Source organism: Fukomys damarensis, unplaced genomic scaffold, assembly GCF_012274545.1.
Source record: "Fukomys damarensis isolate Sample0158 unplaced genomic scaffold, DMR_v1.0_HiC HiC_scaffold_5, whole genome shotgun sequence".
Lineage (NCBI taxonomy): Eukaryota > Metazoa > Chordata > Mammalia > Rodentia > Bathyergidae > Fukomys > Fukomys damarensis.
In genome coordinates, this window is record NW_022900917.1 from 52223504 (window position 1) to 52241413 (window position 17910).

General features: G+C 41.4%; 1 protein-coding gene across 5 annotated transcripts in view; it reads right to left on the reverse strand.

Annotated features, from left to right (window-relative positions):
• Window positions 1-3679: 3679 nt before the first annotated feature.
• Fam110b (family with sequence similarity 110 member B) overlaps window positions 3680-17910 on the reverse strand; it is a 149613-nt gene continuing 135382 nt past the window's right edge. For all 5 annotated transcript variants that reach the window (XM_010640707.3, XM_010640698.3, XM_033760724.1 and 2 more), the window contains one exon: window positions 3680-7090. In XM_010640707.3, coding sequence (XP_010639009.1) covers window positions 5671-6774 — 1104 coding nt within the window. In that variant the 5' untranslated portion in view covers window positions 6775-7090 and the 3' untranslated portion in view covers window positions 3680-5670. The remainder of the gene's footprint in view (window positions 7091-17910) is intronic.

A 17910-nucleotide genomic window follows, 5' to 3' on the forward strand; every position in this document is an offset into this window, starting at 1 on the left:
TTTTTTTTTTTTTTTTTGTACTGGGGATCGAACTTGGGTCCTTGCACTTGCAAGGCAACACTGAGCTAAATCCCTGGCCCTTGGGCTCAGATATTGAAGGGAAGATTCCAAAAGTTTGCAGAGCCCACGTGCCTCTGGCTTTTCCCTCTCCTGGGTTACTACTAAAGCAAGGGGGAGTTACTTGAATCCAGAAGAGAAACGCTTCTGAAGGTAACTTGCGTGGAGGCACGCTTGCAGCCATTAAGCAGTGCATCTTGTTCTCAGAGCTGCAGAAACCAACAGTCTTGCTAGATATTTCAAGGCAGCCTAGTCAGGTTTGACATTTTTTAGGTTGGTAGTGAGATCAGTACTCTTTTGTGAATGAACTAAGAATCTATTCAGGTCTAAATGGAACACTCTTGGCCTCTCGAATCCTCCCTTCTCCGGTGTAGCTGCTGGGCAGAGTACCATGTGCAACCTCCAGTGTGGGAGAACAGGGTGATGCTGACACTTTCAGTAGTGAAAATATGCTTCTTGATTGTTGAATTGTGGCCACACATTTATCCCTATTGTTGATCCTTCCAAACATCCTTGGTCCCAAAAAGACAGGTTTCTACAGTATTGTAAAACGTGTCATGTTCAAAACAGGAAGAAGACAAGTCCCAGAGCTTTGCTTCTCTGCATTCAATAGGCTGTATGTTATTCCTAATGTAGCGGCTGAAGTCTTTTTTTAAATTTATGAGCTACCATTTAGGTGAGAATGAAATTGTTAAAATCTTGTGCATTTGAGTCATGTTTATGTACTGGTGGTAATAAAACTATCAAGATGAATATAAAGCCCTTCTGCTTTTGTTTTTAAGCACAACACACTGTCTCTCATCTTTAACAAGGCTGTAGGAAAGGCAGAGTTGGAAACACAGGCTTGAGTTCAAATTCCAGACCAACACGTACTTCCTCTGAGAACTCGGCTAAGGTACTTAATTTTCACTGAACTAAGGTTTCTCATCTCTGATATGAGGACAGAAACTACCTTGCTGAGTTCACTGTGATAAGATTCAGAGTTTAGATCAGGATTTAAATATGATTAAGGCTGAGTAAACCTAATCCAAAAATGTGAAATGCTCCTTAATTCAAAACCAATGTGGTGATTTAAGAATTTTTAAATTTTGGAGAATTTCAGATTTCAGATTTTTGGGTTAAGCTCATTAAGTAAAGTCTATACCAATATTTTCAAATTTGAAAAAAACTCTGAAATTTGGAACATTTCTGGTCCCAAGCATTTCAGATAAGAGATAGTCAACCTGCTGGGCGTGGTGATGCACGCCTGTAATCGCAGCACTCGGGAGGCTGATGCAGCAGGATCGCTGTGAGTTCGAGACCAGCCTTGGCTACATAGTGAGCTCCAAGTCAGTCTCAACTACACAGTGAGATCCTGTCTCAAAAAAAAAAACAAAAAAAAAAAAAGAGAGAGAGAGATATTCAACCTGAAGGTAAACAACACTCCTGCCCCCAAGGTAAACAATAGTATTCCCAGCAAATACTCATTAAGTATGTTACATATTCCTATATTCTGGCTACTGTGTTCCAAGCTACCCAATCCTGGGGCTGTGGTTCATATCTGAGTCATTGGAGATATGCATGTTTCTTAGGACAGTTTTTTTTTTCCTCAAAGAAAATAAAATGTTTCGAGCAAAGTTCCCCTTTTAAAGATTAACACAAAGGAATCATTTAGACTGGCAAAGGCTGGGTCCACGGCCATGACAAAAATTAGAAGAGGAAAAAGCAACCCAAAAACTGAAAAACATCTCACTGCTGGACACTTGCATAGAGTCTTTAAAAAGCAAGTGTTTTTGAGGTTGAGGAAGGAGGAGCAAATATTCCTTACAGAATGAGTTACTCAATCTCAGCCACAGTAGTGGCTTGAAAGCATCAAGTTCTTTGATGTATCTCCCTTTAAAATATGGGGCCTCCCTACCCTGTGTGTAAATTGCATTTAGTAATCCATTTCTAATGGATTGAATGTAACAGAGGTGTGTGACTCAGGACACTGGATTGAAAAAGGCACTGTGGCTTTCTCTTTAGCTTGCTCTGATTACTCCTTCTGGGAGAAGCCAGATACCTCTACAGAGGCACATGTTAGGCAACTTCTAAAGAGAGGCACATGTTTTGAGAAACTAAGTCACCTTGGAAGGTTTCCTCTTCTCTTGTAGAGTCTATGCAGCCCTGTCTATCATCTTGTTGGCAGCTTCATGAGATATTGCAATGAAAAACATTCAGTTAAGCCCCTCCAAGGTTCTTGACCCACAGAGATAATCAATGTCTATTGGTTTAAGATGCTGAATTTTGGGGGAAGTTTGTGATACAGGGTAAATAAATCATATATGCAGGATAACGTCTTCCTGATGGAAACTTTCCTTTAGGTGGAGCCTGGCTAGGTGACTAAGGTCTGAGAAGGAGATGCCCCACACTCTGTCAAGTTAGAGTTTATCCTATCAGCAACCTATTCAAGTCAGAGGCTGCATTTTACACAGAGGGGTGAGAAGATCAGAATTAAAGTTATCTGTGGCATGAGGGAGTCTGGTTGGAAAGAATGTGGGGACTTCCACTTAGAAAGGTCTAGAAAGACAAGTCCAAGTAAGAGACATTAAGAGCCTATGATAGGGAGGGTGGATATGGAAGGACTCTCTTGAGCTTTAGTGTTTTTCAGAAAAAAATAGCTAGTGTCCAGAGCAATCTAGTACAATCATAATTTCCTATGGATTGTGAGAAAAAGATGTGAACTATAAAACACTATATCCATACTACCACATGTGTACATGTGTAAGTAACCACACTTGCATGAACTAGAATGAGTACTTAGCCAAGACTACTTGACAATTAAGAAATGTCTTTTAGGTTTAATATTGAACATTTGAAATAGTCCTTTATAGAAATTTTAATTCATGAGCCCCACCTCCAAATGAGCTTTCATCTTCCATAGGAACCAAAAGCCTCACATTTCTCCATTGTACAAATAAAGCCACAGGGATTAAATAGAATTAAAGCAGGATGATTTATGGTCCCTTCTGAATATAGGTAACAGATAATATTGAAATACTGTAAGATTCAAACACAGTCTATGACTAAAATAGCACAAGGAGCTTTATTAAATTAGCTGAGAAGTTTTCATCCCCATTAATGATTTGCTTAGGAATATAAAAACATCTACTTTTAGTATTTCAACAGCACCAGAAAGAGACATACATGTAAATGCTAAGCCATAAATGTTTTAAAGGCCATCTTTCTACATAAATTGTGAGAGAAAACTTTAATTTTTTTACGGTTGATGTTTGGATTTTGCACAACTTATTTTCATTGCTTTATGTTGAATGCACTATAACATTACCATTCATAGCTGCATTCCAAAATGTTTCTTCCTGAAACTAGTGTTCTAGTTAGACTAAACATTAATAAAGAACAAGAAGAATTTAAAACTTGTAGAAAAAGTCAAAGAAGTCATAAGAAAAATGTTTTATCAACAGTAATTTGGGAATCATTATCATCGCTTCTAAAAATTATATTTTAAATGATGGTTTCATTTACATTTATATATTATATAGAACCATAGAAAAGATGTGGAAATCATCTTCAAAATATTTGATTTAATAAATACTCACTGAATACTCAATATCCAAATAATATGATAATATGATAGGGCACATCCATTAAGAAGAGTGAAGTTTTTCTCAAAATAAATGGGAAAAATCTAAGCTCTTGAGGCAGAGACTTGTTTACCAGAGAGGTCCAATGCTAACCCAGATACCTGATAAAGGTAGTCATGTAGTCATTCAACAAGTGACGTGGTAAAGTAGGAATGAACAAGTGGACAAATATTCGGATACACATAATGGTCCTGATGCTGGCCTTGTACAAATGAAAACAGAACTAGCCATTCAAAGATATGCCTCCATGGTGAGAACTCATAAATATTTACAACTGAAGAGTCTTGCGGAAGATGTGAAAAATCCTTATGTTTAGGGAGACAAAAATAAAAGAGGTGTGAATTTAGGAGAGGCAGCAGCATATTTTAGGAACCTTGATGAAACTATTTTACCAAAAGCACACTGCTACAGCTACAATTAAGAATACTGCTGTTCAGAATAACAGATATGATGAAAAGCAACTTAATGAAGCAATGTTTCTTCAAGAGTGTGCTTCTGGCCAAGAGGCCTCGGTTAAACTTTCACAGAGGGTGATAAAGAACAAAGAAACCACCACTGCTAGTGCCTGCATCAGAGCTATTTATTAGTATAATTGTTTTTTTTCTTAAAGATTTAATAACAACTGAAGTATGTACAAAGTCTTACAGCATTTACACCATAAAAAATTCCCTATTAATTGACAAAGTCCACTGTGGTGCTACAGAGAACTGAGCATGACAAGAGCAAGGAATCAGACCACTGCATGGTGCCTTCCCTGTTACCACACGGCGCTGTCAGCTCACTGGGAGCTACGGAAACCCACCTGGAGGACAAGTTACTGGGCAAAAAGAAGATAAGGTGATGGGCAGTGCTAGCCACCACGGGGTACAAGAGCTACAGAGTATAGGGTTTCTACAGTTCCCAGAAGTGTAACGAAGAGCCACAGGTTAAGAGAATAACATATGTAGGTCAGCAGAATCACACCACTTAGATGATTCAGGTACCAAATATATTCCCTTTTGAATAGGTGACTCTAGGCTGATATGGCTAGTGTTTCAGTTTTTATTCTTGTCTTCACATAGATGAAACCTATGTAAGCCCCACTGCCTCCCCCAAATAAAACCACAACAAAGAAAGAGAAACAGCGTGAATTAGTAGTTCTTCAGCAAAACCAAAACAATAAACCAGGACAAAAACAAATAAACAAACACAGGAAACATCCTTTAAAGAAAAATAGAAAGGTATTCAGTTTTAGCTTTTGGGTATCCATTTCTGCCCAAAGATTAATACTAGTAGAAATTTCTGAATTACCCTAATCTGAACATCAACACAACTCCCAAATACCCAGACTCCTAGATTTAATCATCCTTAGTTGTATCTGATTGTCTTTCCTTGGGATCAGCATTACATAGAACCATTAACGGCATTGGACACAAAGTGTAGCATTGTTGCCCCAATGACTGCTCCATTAGTGGCAAGAGAAATTTCAACATGTAAACAACCAACATTAGGCCGCCCTTTTATTCCACAGAAAACTCAGATTAATTCTACACTTGGTCAGTCACTATCTGGTGGCAGATCCCCCTTTCCCCACTGTTACGGTCTCACAATTAGACAAAGTGGTTTTATTCAAAAAGATTCTGCTCTCAACTTAAAGGCCAGTTGACAAAACTTTTAATTAAGACACAATAGCGTGGATTATAAAAACACAAGAACCACATAAATATTGAAGAAACTGTATACCATTTTCCATGTAAACAGTTCTGCTTAAGAGCAAAGCCCTAATTAGATTCTGACCTGACCTGTGGCAGATGAGTGTTCAGCCCTCAGTGGCTGTGATGAGGAAGCCAGGCCAGTCGCCATGTTGACAGGCATGCAACTTGAAAACAGTGCACAACAAGCAACACAAAGAGTGGAGAAGCTCACGACACTTCAAGGAGACCTCACAACCTTTACAACTGCATATGCACAGACAGACCCGCCCCTCCCTCCTTTGCACACACTGTGTCTCTTACACATGGGACACCTTCTGTGATTCTCTAGCTTGTTTGATGCTATATAACCACTTGATGATCCTAGCATTTCTTTCAATGGCAGAAATGCCATATGGCACCCGGTCATTGGCACTGTCATCATTTCTAAGGTCACTGTTACTGTCCTGAGACTGTTCACAGTCTGAGCTGATCATGCTTGCACTGCGGAAGTTGAGGGATATGATGTCAGAATTAGCCCTTGCAAAATTTTCCATCCCAAGGTTTTCCAGCTCTTCTGGATCCAGTCCACAGTAGTTGAAGAACCTCTCCACATCTGCGTCCACTCGGAAATACCGGTCACTCAAGTCTGACTTAGACCGCTGAAGGGAAGGTCTCCGGCTGACGCCACAGGCTGGTTCCACCGGCTCGGCTTCGGGAGACTTCATGGCGGAGACCTTGGGCTTGGGAGGCAGAGGGGGCGCGGAGCTGCTGCAGGGGATCGCTTTGAGGGGCTTCACGCTGGTCACTCTGCGGATGTCCGAGGAGCTGTGTGAGACGTGGAGGAAGGAATCAGCTGACTGCTCCAGCAGCCTCCTGCTCACGTGGGAGCTGCTTTCCTGGGGGCTGCTGCGGCCAGGCGTGGGGTACACCTTCAGGGACTCTGCGAAGGAGTGGCGGTGCAGGTCGGTGGCATCTGACCTGTGTGGAGGCCAGTTTCGTGAGCTGTGCTTGTGACCGGAGCCAGAGCTGGAGCCCTCGGAGCTATTGATGATGTTCTTCAGAATCTCGAGCTTGAGGTTCTCCCGCTGCACACCGCTCTCGGTCTTGGCGTGGTTGCTGAACACCTTGAGTGTGGGGCTACCCAGGGCACGCTTGGCGCCTGGGCACACGGGGGGCTTGGCCAGCACGGCGGGCTTCACTGGCTCCTGCTTGGCGTTGATCACCTCCTGGCTCTTGACGTATTTGGCCTTGTCGGCCTCCAGCCTCTCCACGGCGCTGAGTCTTTTAGGATTGGGTTCAGCCTGCCTGCGGAAGTAGTCTGGCCCTTTGTTCAGGATGCGCAGGGGCACGGCCGACGTGAAGGTGCCCGCGGGGCTGACCGGCTTCACCATGCTACCTGTCTGTAGCGTCTCCGTGGGCATGGTGGGCGGTCTTTCCCCGGCAGCCGTGGTGGATGCTCTTCTGGGCGCCTCCCGCCGGCCTGAATAGACACATGTACACGAAGCACAAAGGGCAGCGAGGGATCCTGGAATCGGTGTCAGCAGAAGCAGCGGCAGGGCCTCATCTCACAGCTTTCACCGCCACAGTGGCTTTAATGTACTTTACTCTCCTTCCAGGCGGGACTGCACAAAAAGGCCACAAGCCACAAGTTCTTTCAATCGGCTTCGCTGTCTCCTTTCTTCTCCCTGAAGGCAGTGGGAGTCTCCTCCAGGTCTTTGTGTTCAACTGCAGGCAGAGCTGAAACACAAAACAACCAACCGCGGGTTAGGAGGGGCGGGTGACATCACGGCTCTAGCAACAGAAGAACCCGCAGCGCCGGCACCTCCGCTGCACCTCGGCCCCGCCTCCGCCCTGTCCCGCTGAGCTGAGGCCATTCCTGGTTAACCGAGAAAGGGGCGACCTGAAAGTAGCGCCCAAGCCAGGGCCGAGCCACGCGCTTCGGCCAGATGCGGAGATTTGCGAGAAAGAAAGGGCTGAGGTTTCCCATGCACGCACGAACTCTTCCAGCTGCCTGCCTCCCTATTGGTGAGAACCGCCTCCTGAACACGCCCGGTTGGCACTGCTTTGAACGGAAACCCAGTAAATACTAGTGAATGGAGAGAGGAGGGCTCATCCAAGTTCTGTCGCCCAGCGCATTAAATGCCAACAGCCTTCTTAGGAATCACATGTTTTAAACTGCAGCATGGGTGCTTTATAATATCAGGCTGTCCCTTCTGCAATAAGTGAAACTTTGACTCCTTATTATCAACCTGTCAGTGCCACTTGAAACACTTTTGAATGCTTCAAAACCTGAAAGGATAGGTAAGAGATGGAAGTGGCAGGGAACAGAGGAGAGTTTAATGAAAAGGGCAACCTGCTCCAGTTAATCTCACTTCTGCCAACTAATACAGGGAAAAACATTCTCCTGAAAACCAAGAATGTATATGAAATTTCATTAAATGTTAGCTTACTTTTTCAGTATTAAGGAAACTAGACATACTTGCAGGTGAGCCTTATAATAGGTGATTTGATTATATAGGCTTCATAATTTCTCACACTTAATGAGCAGATATCAAAGGTTTCTTTGTGGTACATGGATTCTCAAATTTCCTAGAGTACTAGGAGCAACACCTTAATGTCATTCATATGCTAGTTTATGATATGCAGAATTTGTGTAACACTTAAGTCTTCATGGGACTTTCCAGAAAACTGGATTGCCAAAACCAAAACCAACCAAACAAAACCCACTATACTCCAAGATTTATCAATATTCCTCATATGAGCCTACTTCACACACAATATAAAGTCACATTTATCCCCAGAACAACTCCAACTCTCATTTCTATTGCTATAGGGGCAGTGACCATTTATCAACCCTTCCGCATTTCAAAGCAACTGGTTAATAACCTTGTCAGTATCTTTGGCTACAACTAGGAATAATAAGAGAGCAGTGTATTTAATTAACATCCAAAGTAACGAATTTACAATATACACAAGGTGATACTGCTATAAAACTATCAGTAAGAAAATGAAGATAGGCATGAAAAAAGGCTTATGTTTTTTCTTTATATAATCTTCTCAAATTCTTTATCTCTAAATATAATGCATCACATTTTTTTGGAGTCAATTTTGGCAATCTGTGAAGGGTTTTGTGCTAGTAAAAATTATTCCTATGCAAAAGTTAAGAAACGCCAAGTCAATTCCTATATAATCATTTCCTTTAATTATGCAGTTCTACTCTGATACCTCAATTTGGTTTAAGAAAACTATCACCTCTCATGAAGATTAAGAGATTGTTTCTCTGAATGTATATGTTGGATGAAATGGCAAGAGGGAGCCCCCAATTCCCTAGAAGAGGTGTCTGCTCATTTACCAACCTGGGTCCACCTCGATGGAAAGATGACCCCAGTTCCCTCTTGGGGGTCATGATTCTGAGAAGGAGGTCATGTTGGGGCTCAGAAAATGATACCCCAAAGTGAAGGTCCTAGCAGCAATTTTTCCCTGAATCTTCTTTCACCATCTTGTCTCTTACCCTCCACTTTCCAAGGTAACAGAAACTAGAGTTCTCCTCCCGGAACAGTTCACAGAAATCAAATTCCTTTTCCCTATTGCAGGCATAAAACCTCTAACTCTTACTCTAATCTTTCCATCTTTCTGAGTAGGAGATAGCCATGAAGAAATGCTTTGATCTACCTTGCTTGATTGTAGGTCTTAAGATTCTCATTCCAGAAAGGGTCCTACCTTGTATCCAGAAGGAAGGAGAATTACATAGTCCAAGAAGAATCTGAACAGACCGGTCTTGTTTGGTTTTCCTGTTTACAAACATTAGGCCAGACCCTTTTTGTCCAAACACATTTCTGTGTGGCTGTCCATACTTCAGAGAATCTAAGTATGGGCAGTTTGCCCTGGGTCTTTGGATCTTCAATCTGAAGGCTCCCATGTCATGCAAAACTATGATTAAGTTAATTTGTTAGGCTTTTTCCTTGTTAATCTATTATTATAGGAGTGTTATTCATAGCTCTATATGATGAGAGAAGGGACAAGCCCCCTTTTTTGCCCCTATAGTAGTACCATCAATACTGGATACTTCTGTAGTTTCCAAAGTACCTCTATGGAGGGGGATAGTGACAGAAGTTTCCAGGACAGAGTGAAAGACAGGACAGAGATCTGTACCTATCAGTTTTCTGTTTAAGGACCAAGCCCAACCTCCAGGGCAGGCAAAGATGACTCAACAAGTAGCAAGAGACAGAGCTTGTATCCTGGGGCATCACTGGTTGGACAAGATTCCTATATTCCCTTGCATTAAAACCATTTGGTGCTAAGTATCTAAGATGAGGGAGTTACTTCCAGTTTCAAAATGGTACACTGGATTATTGGTAAGAGGCTGAAATTTTCTATGGCACCTAGTTTTCCTATTCTGAGGGAAATGTTCTTTGGATGATAAGCTACTGTAGTTATAAGGTAATATCCATTGTCATACAAGTGTTGACCTATGCTTTTCTTCTCACCATTTTCTCTTCCAGAGTTGTCCTACTGGGACCAGAGGTCCAAAACATCACTACTACCAGTCCATCTTTCCTGCATACTTGTTTATATGTTGAGGTGGGTTTGGGTATCCCTCAAAAAACTAAATAAAACTCATTATTTTCAACTCACAAGATTGAAGAGTACCGGTCTATCTTCTGTAAGCATTCCCCAGAAAACCCCTTTTCACATTGCTTTCTTTATTCATGAGTTGACACCCTGGGGATAGCTCCTCTAAGTCCTCCTGTACCTTCCAAGCCAAGAAGCAATTACTACACATAAAACTAGTGTGAAAGGATTACATTAAAAATAGCAATAATTTGTAAGCACTTCACACTTCATTTCCTTTTTACTCCCAAACCTTCCCTTTCTTCTGCTGTCACTTCCAATTTTCCTAATAACTTTTACCATAGCAATGTAAACAACAACAGCAACAACAACAACAACAACATCATATTGGAATAGTCAAAAATGAGAAAAAGCTGTAGAAATATTTGGTGCTATCTAGGATAACGGGCATTTTCAAGGTTTTCTACCTTTTTCAGTCAACAAACTAAACTTACTTAAAAAATAACAAAAGTGCCTTAAGTTGCTCTTTCTTTTACTACTTATTTAATCCTCAGCTTCTATTTTTTTACCTTCAGTGGGTGAACAATACTGGCAAGAAAGTAGCTATACAGCTGGGAGAACTATTATGTGTTTTGCAGTGTAGACTTTATAATGCATAATGAACTTGATGTAGACCACATACATTTGACAAGACCATCCAGATGCAGATGGCCCACTAACCCAGAGCTAATTTCCATGAACAAGGTAGCCATGGAGCCAGTCAGAGAACTCTGTGGGACACAACCCATGACCTCTTGGGCAGCCCCTCCATGGCTGCAGGGCACTGACAGGAGAGTCCAGCCAAAAGCTTTTGGGCCAGAAGGGACTTCATGATGTTTTGGGGAGGAAAATTTTATTTTGATCTCATAAGGTCTTTTTTAGTAGTATTGGGGATAAACTCCTAGCTTGTGCATACTATGCACACACACTAGCACTGAGCTAAACCTCCAGCCTCTATACATCCCTACTTGAGCCCTGACTTAGGACTTTGGATACAGAACACAAACCTGAGAGAGGGAGAATCTTCCACTCATAAACCACATTGGCAATCTCTACCTCAGTTAATGTCCATTTGAAAATTGCATGAAAGGGTAAAAAGGATTTCAGTAAAGAAATCTGGTAGAGACAAGGTACAAAATGGCTTGCTGTATCAGGGCAGTTGTGAATTCAAAAGCAGTCTGGTTGCCTGGGGTGATGCGGGGCAGGAGGGGGTCATGTCACATGGGAGGCGTCTTGGTCTCCATGAGAGGGCTTCTGTCACCTAAGCCAGCTAGGTTCATAAGGATACAAGCACAAGAAAAAGCGTTATCTTTCACTACTCACTGATGGTCTTCTCAAGCCTTAACATGATGGCACATGGCTGGGGATCTTCTGAAAAGGCAAAGTGTGGCTCAGGAGATTTGAGAGAAGTCTCAAATTCTGCATTTCTGAGTAGATTATAAGTGCTGCTGCCATCTTTGTGTAACATTAGGGAGGAAGAAGAAGCCCATGCCTGGACTAGAGAGTACTCTCTAAGAACCTAAAAGCACAGAGGGCATTGAGCAGTTTATTTGTCTCTTAATTGAGCAAAGAATCCAGGGCTCTTTAGGTGCCAATGTTTTAAAAACCAAAGTGCCCTTCATCTTTCTAATTTTCAAATCTCATATTCACCAGCTGCTCACAGGGGTGGTTAGGTAAAGACCAGGATCTGCAGGTGATGTATGACAGTGGGAAAAATTTGCAAGCTTAGAGTAATGGTTGATAGAAAATGATTCTCCATGCATCTAATGGTAAAAATGCTAAAGCCTAAGTTCCTGTAATCTAGGAAATGTGTGCCTCGATGTGCCTGTTCAGTTAGGCAGATGATGGGAATGCCTTTCCTGACCTGGGTCAAGGACCCCCATCTAAGGACTGCCATGGAGATGGTGCTCACTATTGCTCAGAAGCAAATACAGAACTCTAGAGTAGTGCAGAATGTACCTGATGTAGCTCCTGATTTTAAACTTCAATGCCATAAAACACTGTGGTCTAGGTTTAGTCTTCTTTACATGGTGCTTCTGGTATGTAAAAAGAAAATTAGTCTTTTAAAATTTAAGAATGTAAGAAAACCACTGGAGTTGCAGCAAGGACAGTGGGAAATGAACACACTCATCCAAGTTTCTAAGAATATGAAACAGATCATCTCTTCTGTGTGTATGACAGAGAATGGGGGTAATACTGCTTTAACAAGCAAGCCTGACTACGTCAATCCAAAGTCACATAACATTTCAGTATCTTGGTTTTCTTATGAAATAAAGCAAATGTTTTGGAACTGGTAAACTGGGAAATGTCTAACTCCAACATTCTTTGGAGGTAAATAGCAAAAGAACCAATATATCTTTGAAAGTAATGAGATTTTAGAGGTATGTATGTATTTATTTGTTTGTTTGTTTGTTTTCTTTTTTGGTACCAGGAATGGAATACAGCTATATCCCTGGCCCAATTGTTTTAGTTTGAGAATGTGTCAGCTCACAAAACTTTTACGACACATGTAAAACTATCCTCTGGGACATCATTTTTTTATATCTTTTGGTCATAGTATTTGTACTTACCAACTTTAGACATACAATTCCAATGTGCCTAGGGACCACTTTCATATTTACATTCTTGGCTTTTCTCATTTAAGAGCAGAATCACATCAGCTTCATATGACAATGCTAACTTTCAAATTATGTTAAAAATGGGCTCAAAAAGGAGTACTTACTGAATTATAGGCTGTCATCTATCTATTAATAGAGTAGCACCTACTGACTGAGCAACTGTGTGCAAGATACTACAAGTAGAAAAGTCAGAAATTATTTAGAAAAAGAGTCAAAATACTGGATGAATGTTAATTGAATAATGTAGATGATAAATGTGATGAGACTGTCATAGAGGACTTGAAGATTAAGCAATTGTGAGGAAGGCACAAACTCTCCCAAAGGTACAGAGGTGAGGACACTCATCATCAGGGCACCTCTTCATCAAGTTCACTGTGCATTTAAGAAACTTCAAAGACACAGATGGCCTGTGGGGGTGCTGGACAGCAGTGCCAGGACTGCTGTGGGTGTTGGTGGGAGACATGACAACTGCGGATTTTCATCAAAGTCACAGAAAGGTACTGGAGGATAATTAATTAAGCATTACAGTATGGTCAGATTTGTATTTTAAAGAAAGCCCTGGCCTCAATGTGGTGACAGTATGAGAGCGGAGCAGGTGTGACCACAGATGCAGGTCTGAGCCTTCCATGACAGGTAGTAGCAGGTCAGGTGTCACCTTGCATGGAACCACCTATAGGTATGAATCTTGCCTCTGCCCTGAGATCTTCCTGTGCCTCAGGCTTCCAACTCTCCTCATCTGTCTGTTCCACACCCAAAGGTTCAACCAACACAGGTGGAAAATATTTTAAAAATTGCTTTAATCATCTTTGACAAAGGAGCCAACCATCCTCACTGGAGGAAAGATAGCCTCTTTAATAAATGGTGTTGGAAAAACTGGATTTTAACTTGCCAAAGATTAAAACTAGACCCTTATCTTTCACCATGCATTAAACTAAAATCCAAATGGATTAAAGATCTAAATATTAAAAAGGAGTTACTAAATTTGATGGAAGATAAGTTAGGCATAACTCTGGAAGACACTGGCATAGGAAAAGACTATGAACAAATCCTCAGTAGCATGGGAACTAGCAGAGAGAATCAACAACTGGGATCTCATCTTATTAAAAAGCTTCTGCAATGCAAAAGAAACCATCAACAGAACTAAAAGACAACCTACAATGTGGGAGAAATTTTTTACCAGCTGCTCCTCAGACAAAGGACTCTTATCTAGAATATATAAAGAAAAAAAAAAGCAGCCCACCCAAATATAAAGACCCAATTCAAAAATGGGCATCTGAAATGAACAGACATTTCTCAGACATCTTTCATTCGAGAGACGCAGATGAAAGCAACACTGAGATTCCACCTCACCCCCAAAAGAATGGCTGCTATCAAGAAATCAACTAATAACAAATGTTGGTGGGGTTGTGGGGAGAAAGCAACCTTTCTCCATTGTTGGTGGGAGTGCAGATTGGTGCAACCACTATGGAAATCAATATGGAGATACCTCAAAGAGCTGGGACTAGAGGTTCCATTTGACCCAGCCATCCCTCTGCTGGATATCTTTCCAAAAGAACTAAAAGAATCATATCACAGTGATGTATGCACACCCATGTTTATAGCAGCACAGTTTGTAATAGCTAAAACTTGGAGACAGCCCATTTGCCCATCAGTTGGAGATTGCATAAAGAAGATGTGGTTTTACTATAAAATGGAGTATTACTCAGCCATAAAGAATGAGAAATTAGAGTCATTCATAGGAAAATGGATACATATTGAGGATATACTCCTAAGTGAAATAAATAAGCCACACATGTGTAAATAACGAATAGTTTCTCCGGTGTGAAAAACTATAATGGTACATAAGATCCTAATGGTATAATTGACAATGTGAAATAGGAAGAAAAGGGCTAAAGGTATAGGGGAAGTAGGAAGGGTAGGGGAAAGGAAATAAGGGAAAAGAAAAAAAAACATAAGAAAAGGAAAAAGTGGAAATAAAGTATCTGTAAATGGGGAAGGGAGGAGGGGGTGAAGGGAGGGCAGGGATAAGAGGAAAAAATGAGAACCAAGACCTGTCATGTAAAGGTACAAGATCCCAATGATGAATATAACTGTACTCTGTACCTAAAATGGACCAATAAACTCAATGAGAAAAAAAAAATTGCTTCAAAACAGTTCTACACAATAAAATGAATTTGCCACATGGCAAACACTATGCTAAAATTACTTGAATGAAGTGGTATGCAGGGTTACCCTGCCCAGCCTGTGCCACCCACAAGGCCTCAGTCTCCCAGTGCTGTGATTCCGTACTTCACCTTGCTGTTATTCTCTCAACGATACAGCCTATCAACTATGTGCATTTGTACAGATAACCTAGAGATGACTTAAAGTATACAAAAGGATGCTACATATAAACACTACATCATTTTATATACAGGATTGAGCATCCATCAATTTGATATTTGAAAAGCATCCTAGAACAAACTGCCTGTGAATAAACAAGGTCAAGTGTATCTCTCCTGGGTCAAAATAGGAGCACACATTTTTCTTTGACAACATCATCCTCATCAGAAGCATGCCACTGAGACGAAGGGACGACAGACAGGTTTTTGTCAAGTTTTGTTTTCTGAGATAAGGTTTTGCTATGTAGTTCAGTATGGCCTCGAACCCATTATACGTAGACCAGGCTGGCTTCGAACTCAGAACCCTCCTGCCTCGGCCTCCCAAATGCTGTGATTAATGGCATGTGCCACCACAAGTGGCTAGATAGCTTTAAGAGATCTTTATGAGATGTACCAGGCCACATCTGGAGGGAGACAGGAGAGAGGGTGAAGAGGCCTGAACTGAGGGGGATTCTGGGTTCCTATCTGGACTAGTAAGAAGTAGCTTGTGGGAAGTAAACACTTTCCACTCCAGTCTTCTCTCTCTGCCCACTTTGTACCCTAGGATTTCACAAGCAGAACTATGGCCCCCTCATGAAACCAGCTATGTTCTCACATCTGCCTTCCCGCTCCTTGAGTCATTTTGACCACCAGGACTTTATAATACATATCCCTTTAATACAGATTATGAACAGCTAATACTGGTGGTTATCATAAATATGTATGTGTGTATATGTATATATATTTAAAGTGAATTCACAAATCAAGCTTTGTTTCTGTGGGTTAAAGGAAGCAATGTAATTCAACGTGGAGGGCATTTATTTATCCATTTGAATTATTAAAATGTGTCATCTTTCAATGCCTTCCCCTTTCCTTCCCTTCTACGCACATAATTTTATTAATCTCTTTTTTACTCTGAGTAATTTGTAACGATTGCAAAAGTAAACTTGAATAAGAAAAATGAAAAGTAAATAGGAGCATAAAGCGCATGTAGCAAAAACTCATGCATCTGCCCTCTAAAGCTGGACAGACGAAGAAATCAGAGGGCTAAGCATCTGGAAACATTAAATCAAAACACCACCATCCTTTCAGGGCCTGTACTTTAAAAATTATTGAATGATGTATTTCCTTCTTTCTTATCTCCCTGCTAGAATCCCTTACTATCTATAATTCTGATGGATAAATATTCTCTTTCTGATCTCAGTGCCCATTAGCAATCAGTCCTGAGCTATACATAAAATAAAACAATTTTCTTGCCAACAAAACTTTTATCATATTATTCTTCAAAACCACAGACTTTTCCTAAAGGCATTTCTCCTTATAGTGTTCTAAACATTTTTTAAGCTTATTCTTTCAGTAATTAAGTAATGGTAATAGAAAGGTCTTTGGTCCTGAGTTTCCACTATTTTGTTTTAGGTAGATGGCTTAATTTTCCACAAGATGGACAACCCATCCCTCCACTTTTCAGTAACCCTTTCATGTGTATTATATGACCAGAAGACAAAAAACCAAATGTTGGGACTAGTGTTGCGCTGTCTGGGGCGCGAACGTTCACCTTCTGATGTTTTTATGGTTATGGGTGTGGATGTGGACCTGAAGGAATGTTTCCCCTGATGGCTCACAGAGCATGCAAAGAATACCTGTCTGTATACTAGCACAAAATGCACATGGCATTCTGATCAGTGCCAGAAACTGGACATAATTGAGTGTACACAGGTTGGAAATCTTTAATCTGAAAACTCTCTAATATCTGAAATTTCTTAAGTGCTGACATGATGTCACAAGTCAAGGTATTCCACCTGACTTTAAAATACTATACCTGACCTTATGCGACAGGTCACACTCTAAACACAGTGCAGTAAAAATAACGTCTAAAAGTACCTGCAGTCTAGATGTATAGGGTATATATGAAACATGAATGAATCTCCTGTTTAGACTACAGTTTTCCCTAAGTGCTCTCATTTTACATATACAAATATTCCAGAAAAATCTAAAATATGAAACACTTTTAGTCCCAAGCATCTGGGCAAGTGATACTCAAATTCTACTATGTAATGTCCTCCAGGTGGCACTTGGAACTAGAGGGACAAGTGGACATGGTACAGTATGCTACCCATAGATTTCTCACATAGTGTCAGGTGGACAGAGACAGCAAGTTTCCTGGAACAGGGACAACTCTGCCTCAGGAGAACAGTATCAGGGTATCTAAAAGTCTTTACACTCAGCACTTGGGTATATAATGCTGAGCCCCCTGCCCTGGCCCCCAAAACATGACACAGCTCCTTTGGAACTCAGGAGACTGGGGACCAGCTTGCCACTAGAGCTTGAGAGGTCAAAGAGCAGAGTTGGTGCAGGACTCCCCAACCAACACATGGCAAGCAGAAGCTGCATTTCTATATGCACTAGGTGGAGGGGCTTCTGGGCCTTCACATACTCAAGGCAAGGTGGTCTAGAGTCATTCACAAAAGACAGACCTCCTCCCTGAAAAATGAAAGACAGCAGGGCTAATACCCACATGAAGCCCTGTGTGAAGGGAAGGCCTTGAGCAGCTACTAGATGGGGGAGAAGCATAGCTGCCTCCAATTAGGAGACAAACACCCCCCGCCACCTGGCCAAGAAGCAGCTCTGAAATATATGCTGTGCCCAAGAACAGGCAGTGACAGGCAAGGAGAATCTCGTCACTTTCCCCTTCACACTCTTCCCAAACCCTGCACATCACACACTCACACGGGGCCTGCCCTGGAGAACTTAGAAGTGACACCTAATGATGAGTGGGAGAGGAGCTGGAGAGAAGAACCGTTGGCTAAGTCTCCTCCTCTGCAGGGCTTTCCAAGCTGACTCAGGATGGAGCTGGGAGAGGGAGAAGCTAATTTAACCTGGATGTAAGGATGGAGCTTTAATCTTGACCGCGGGCAGGATTCTTCGTGCCTAAAACTGATCTGAGGACTCTACATTATTTAAGAACTGT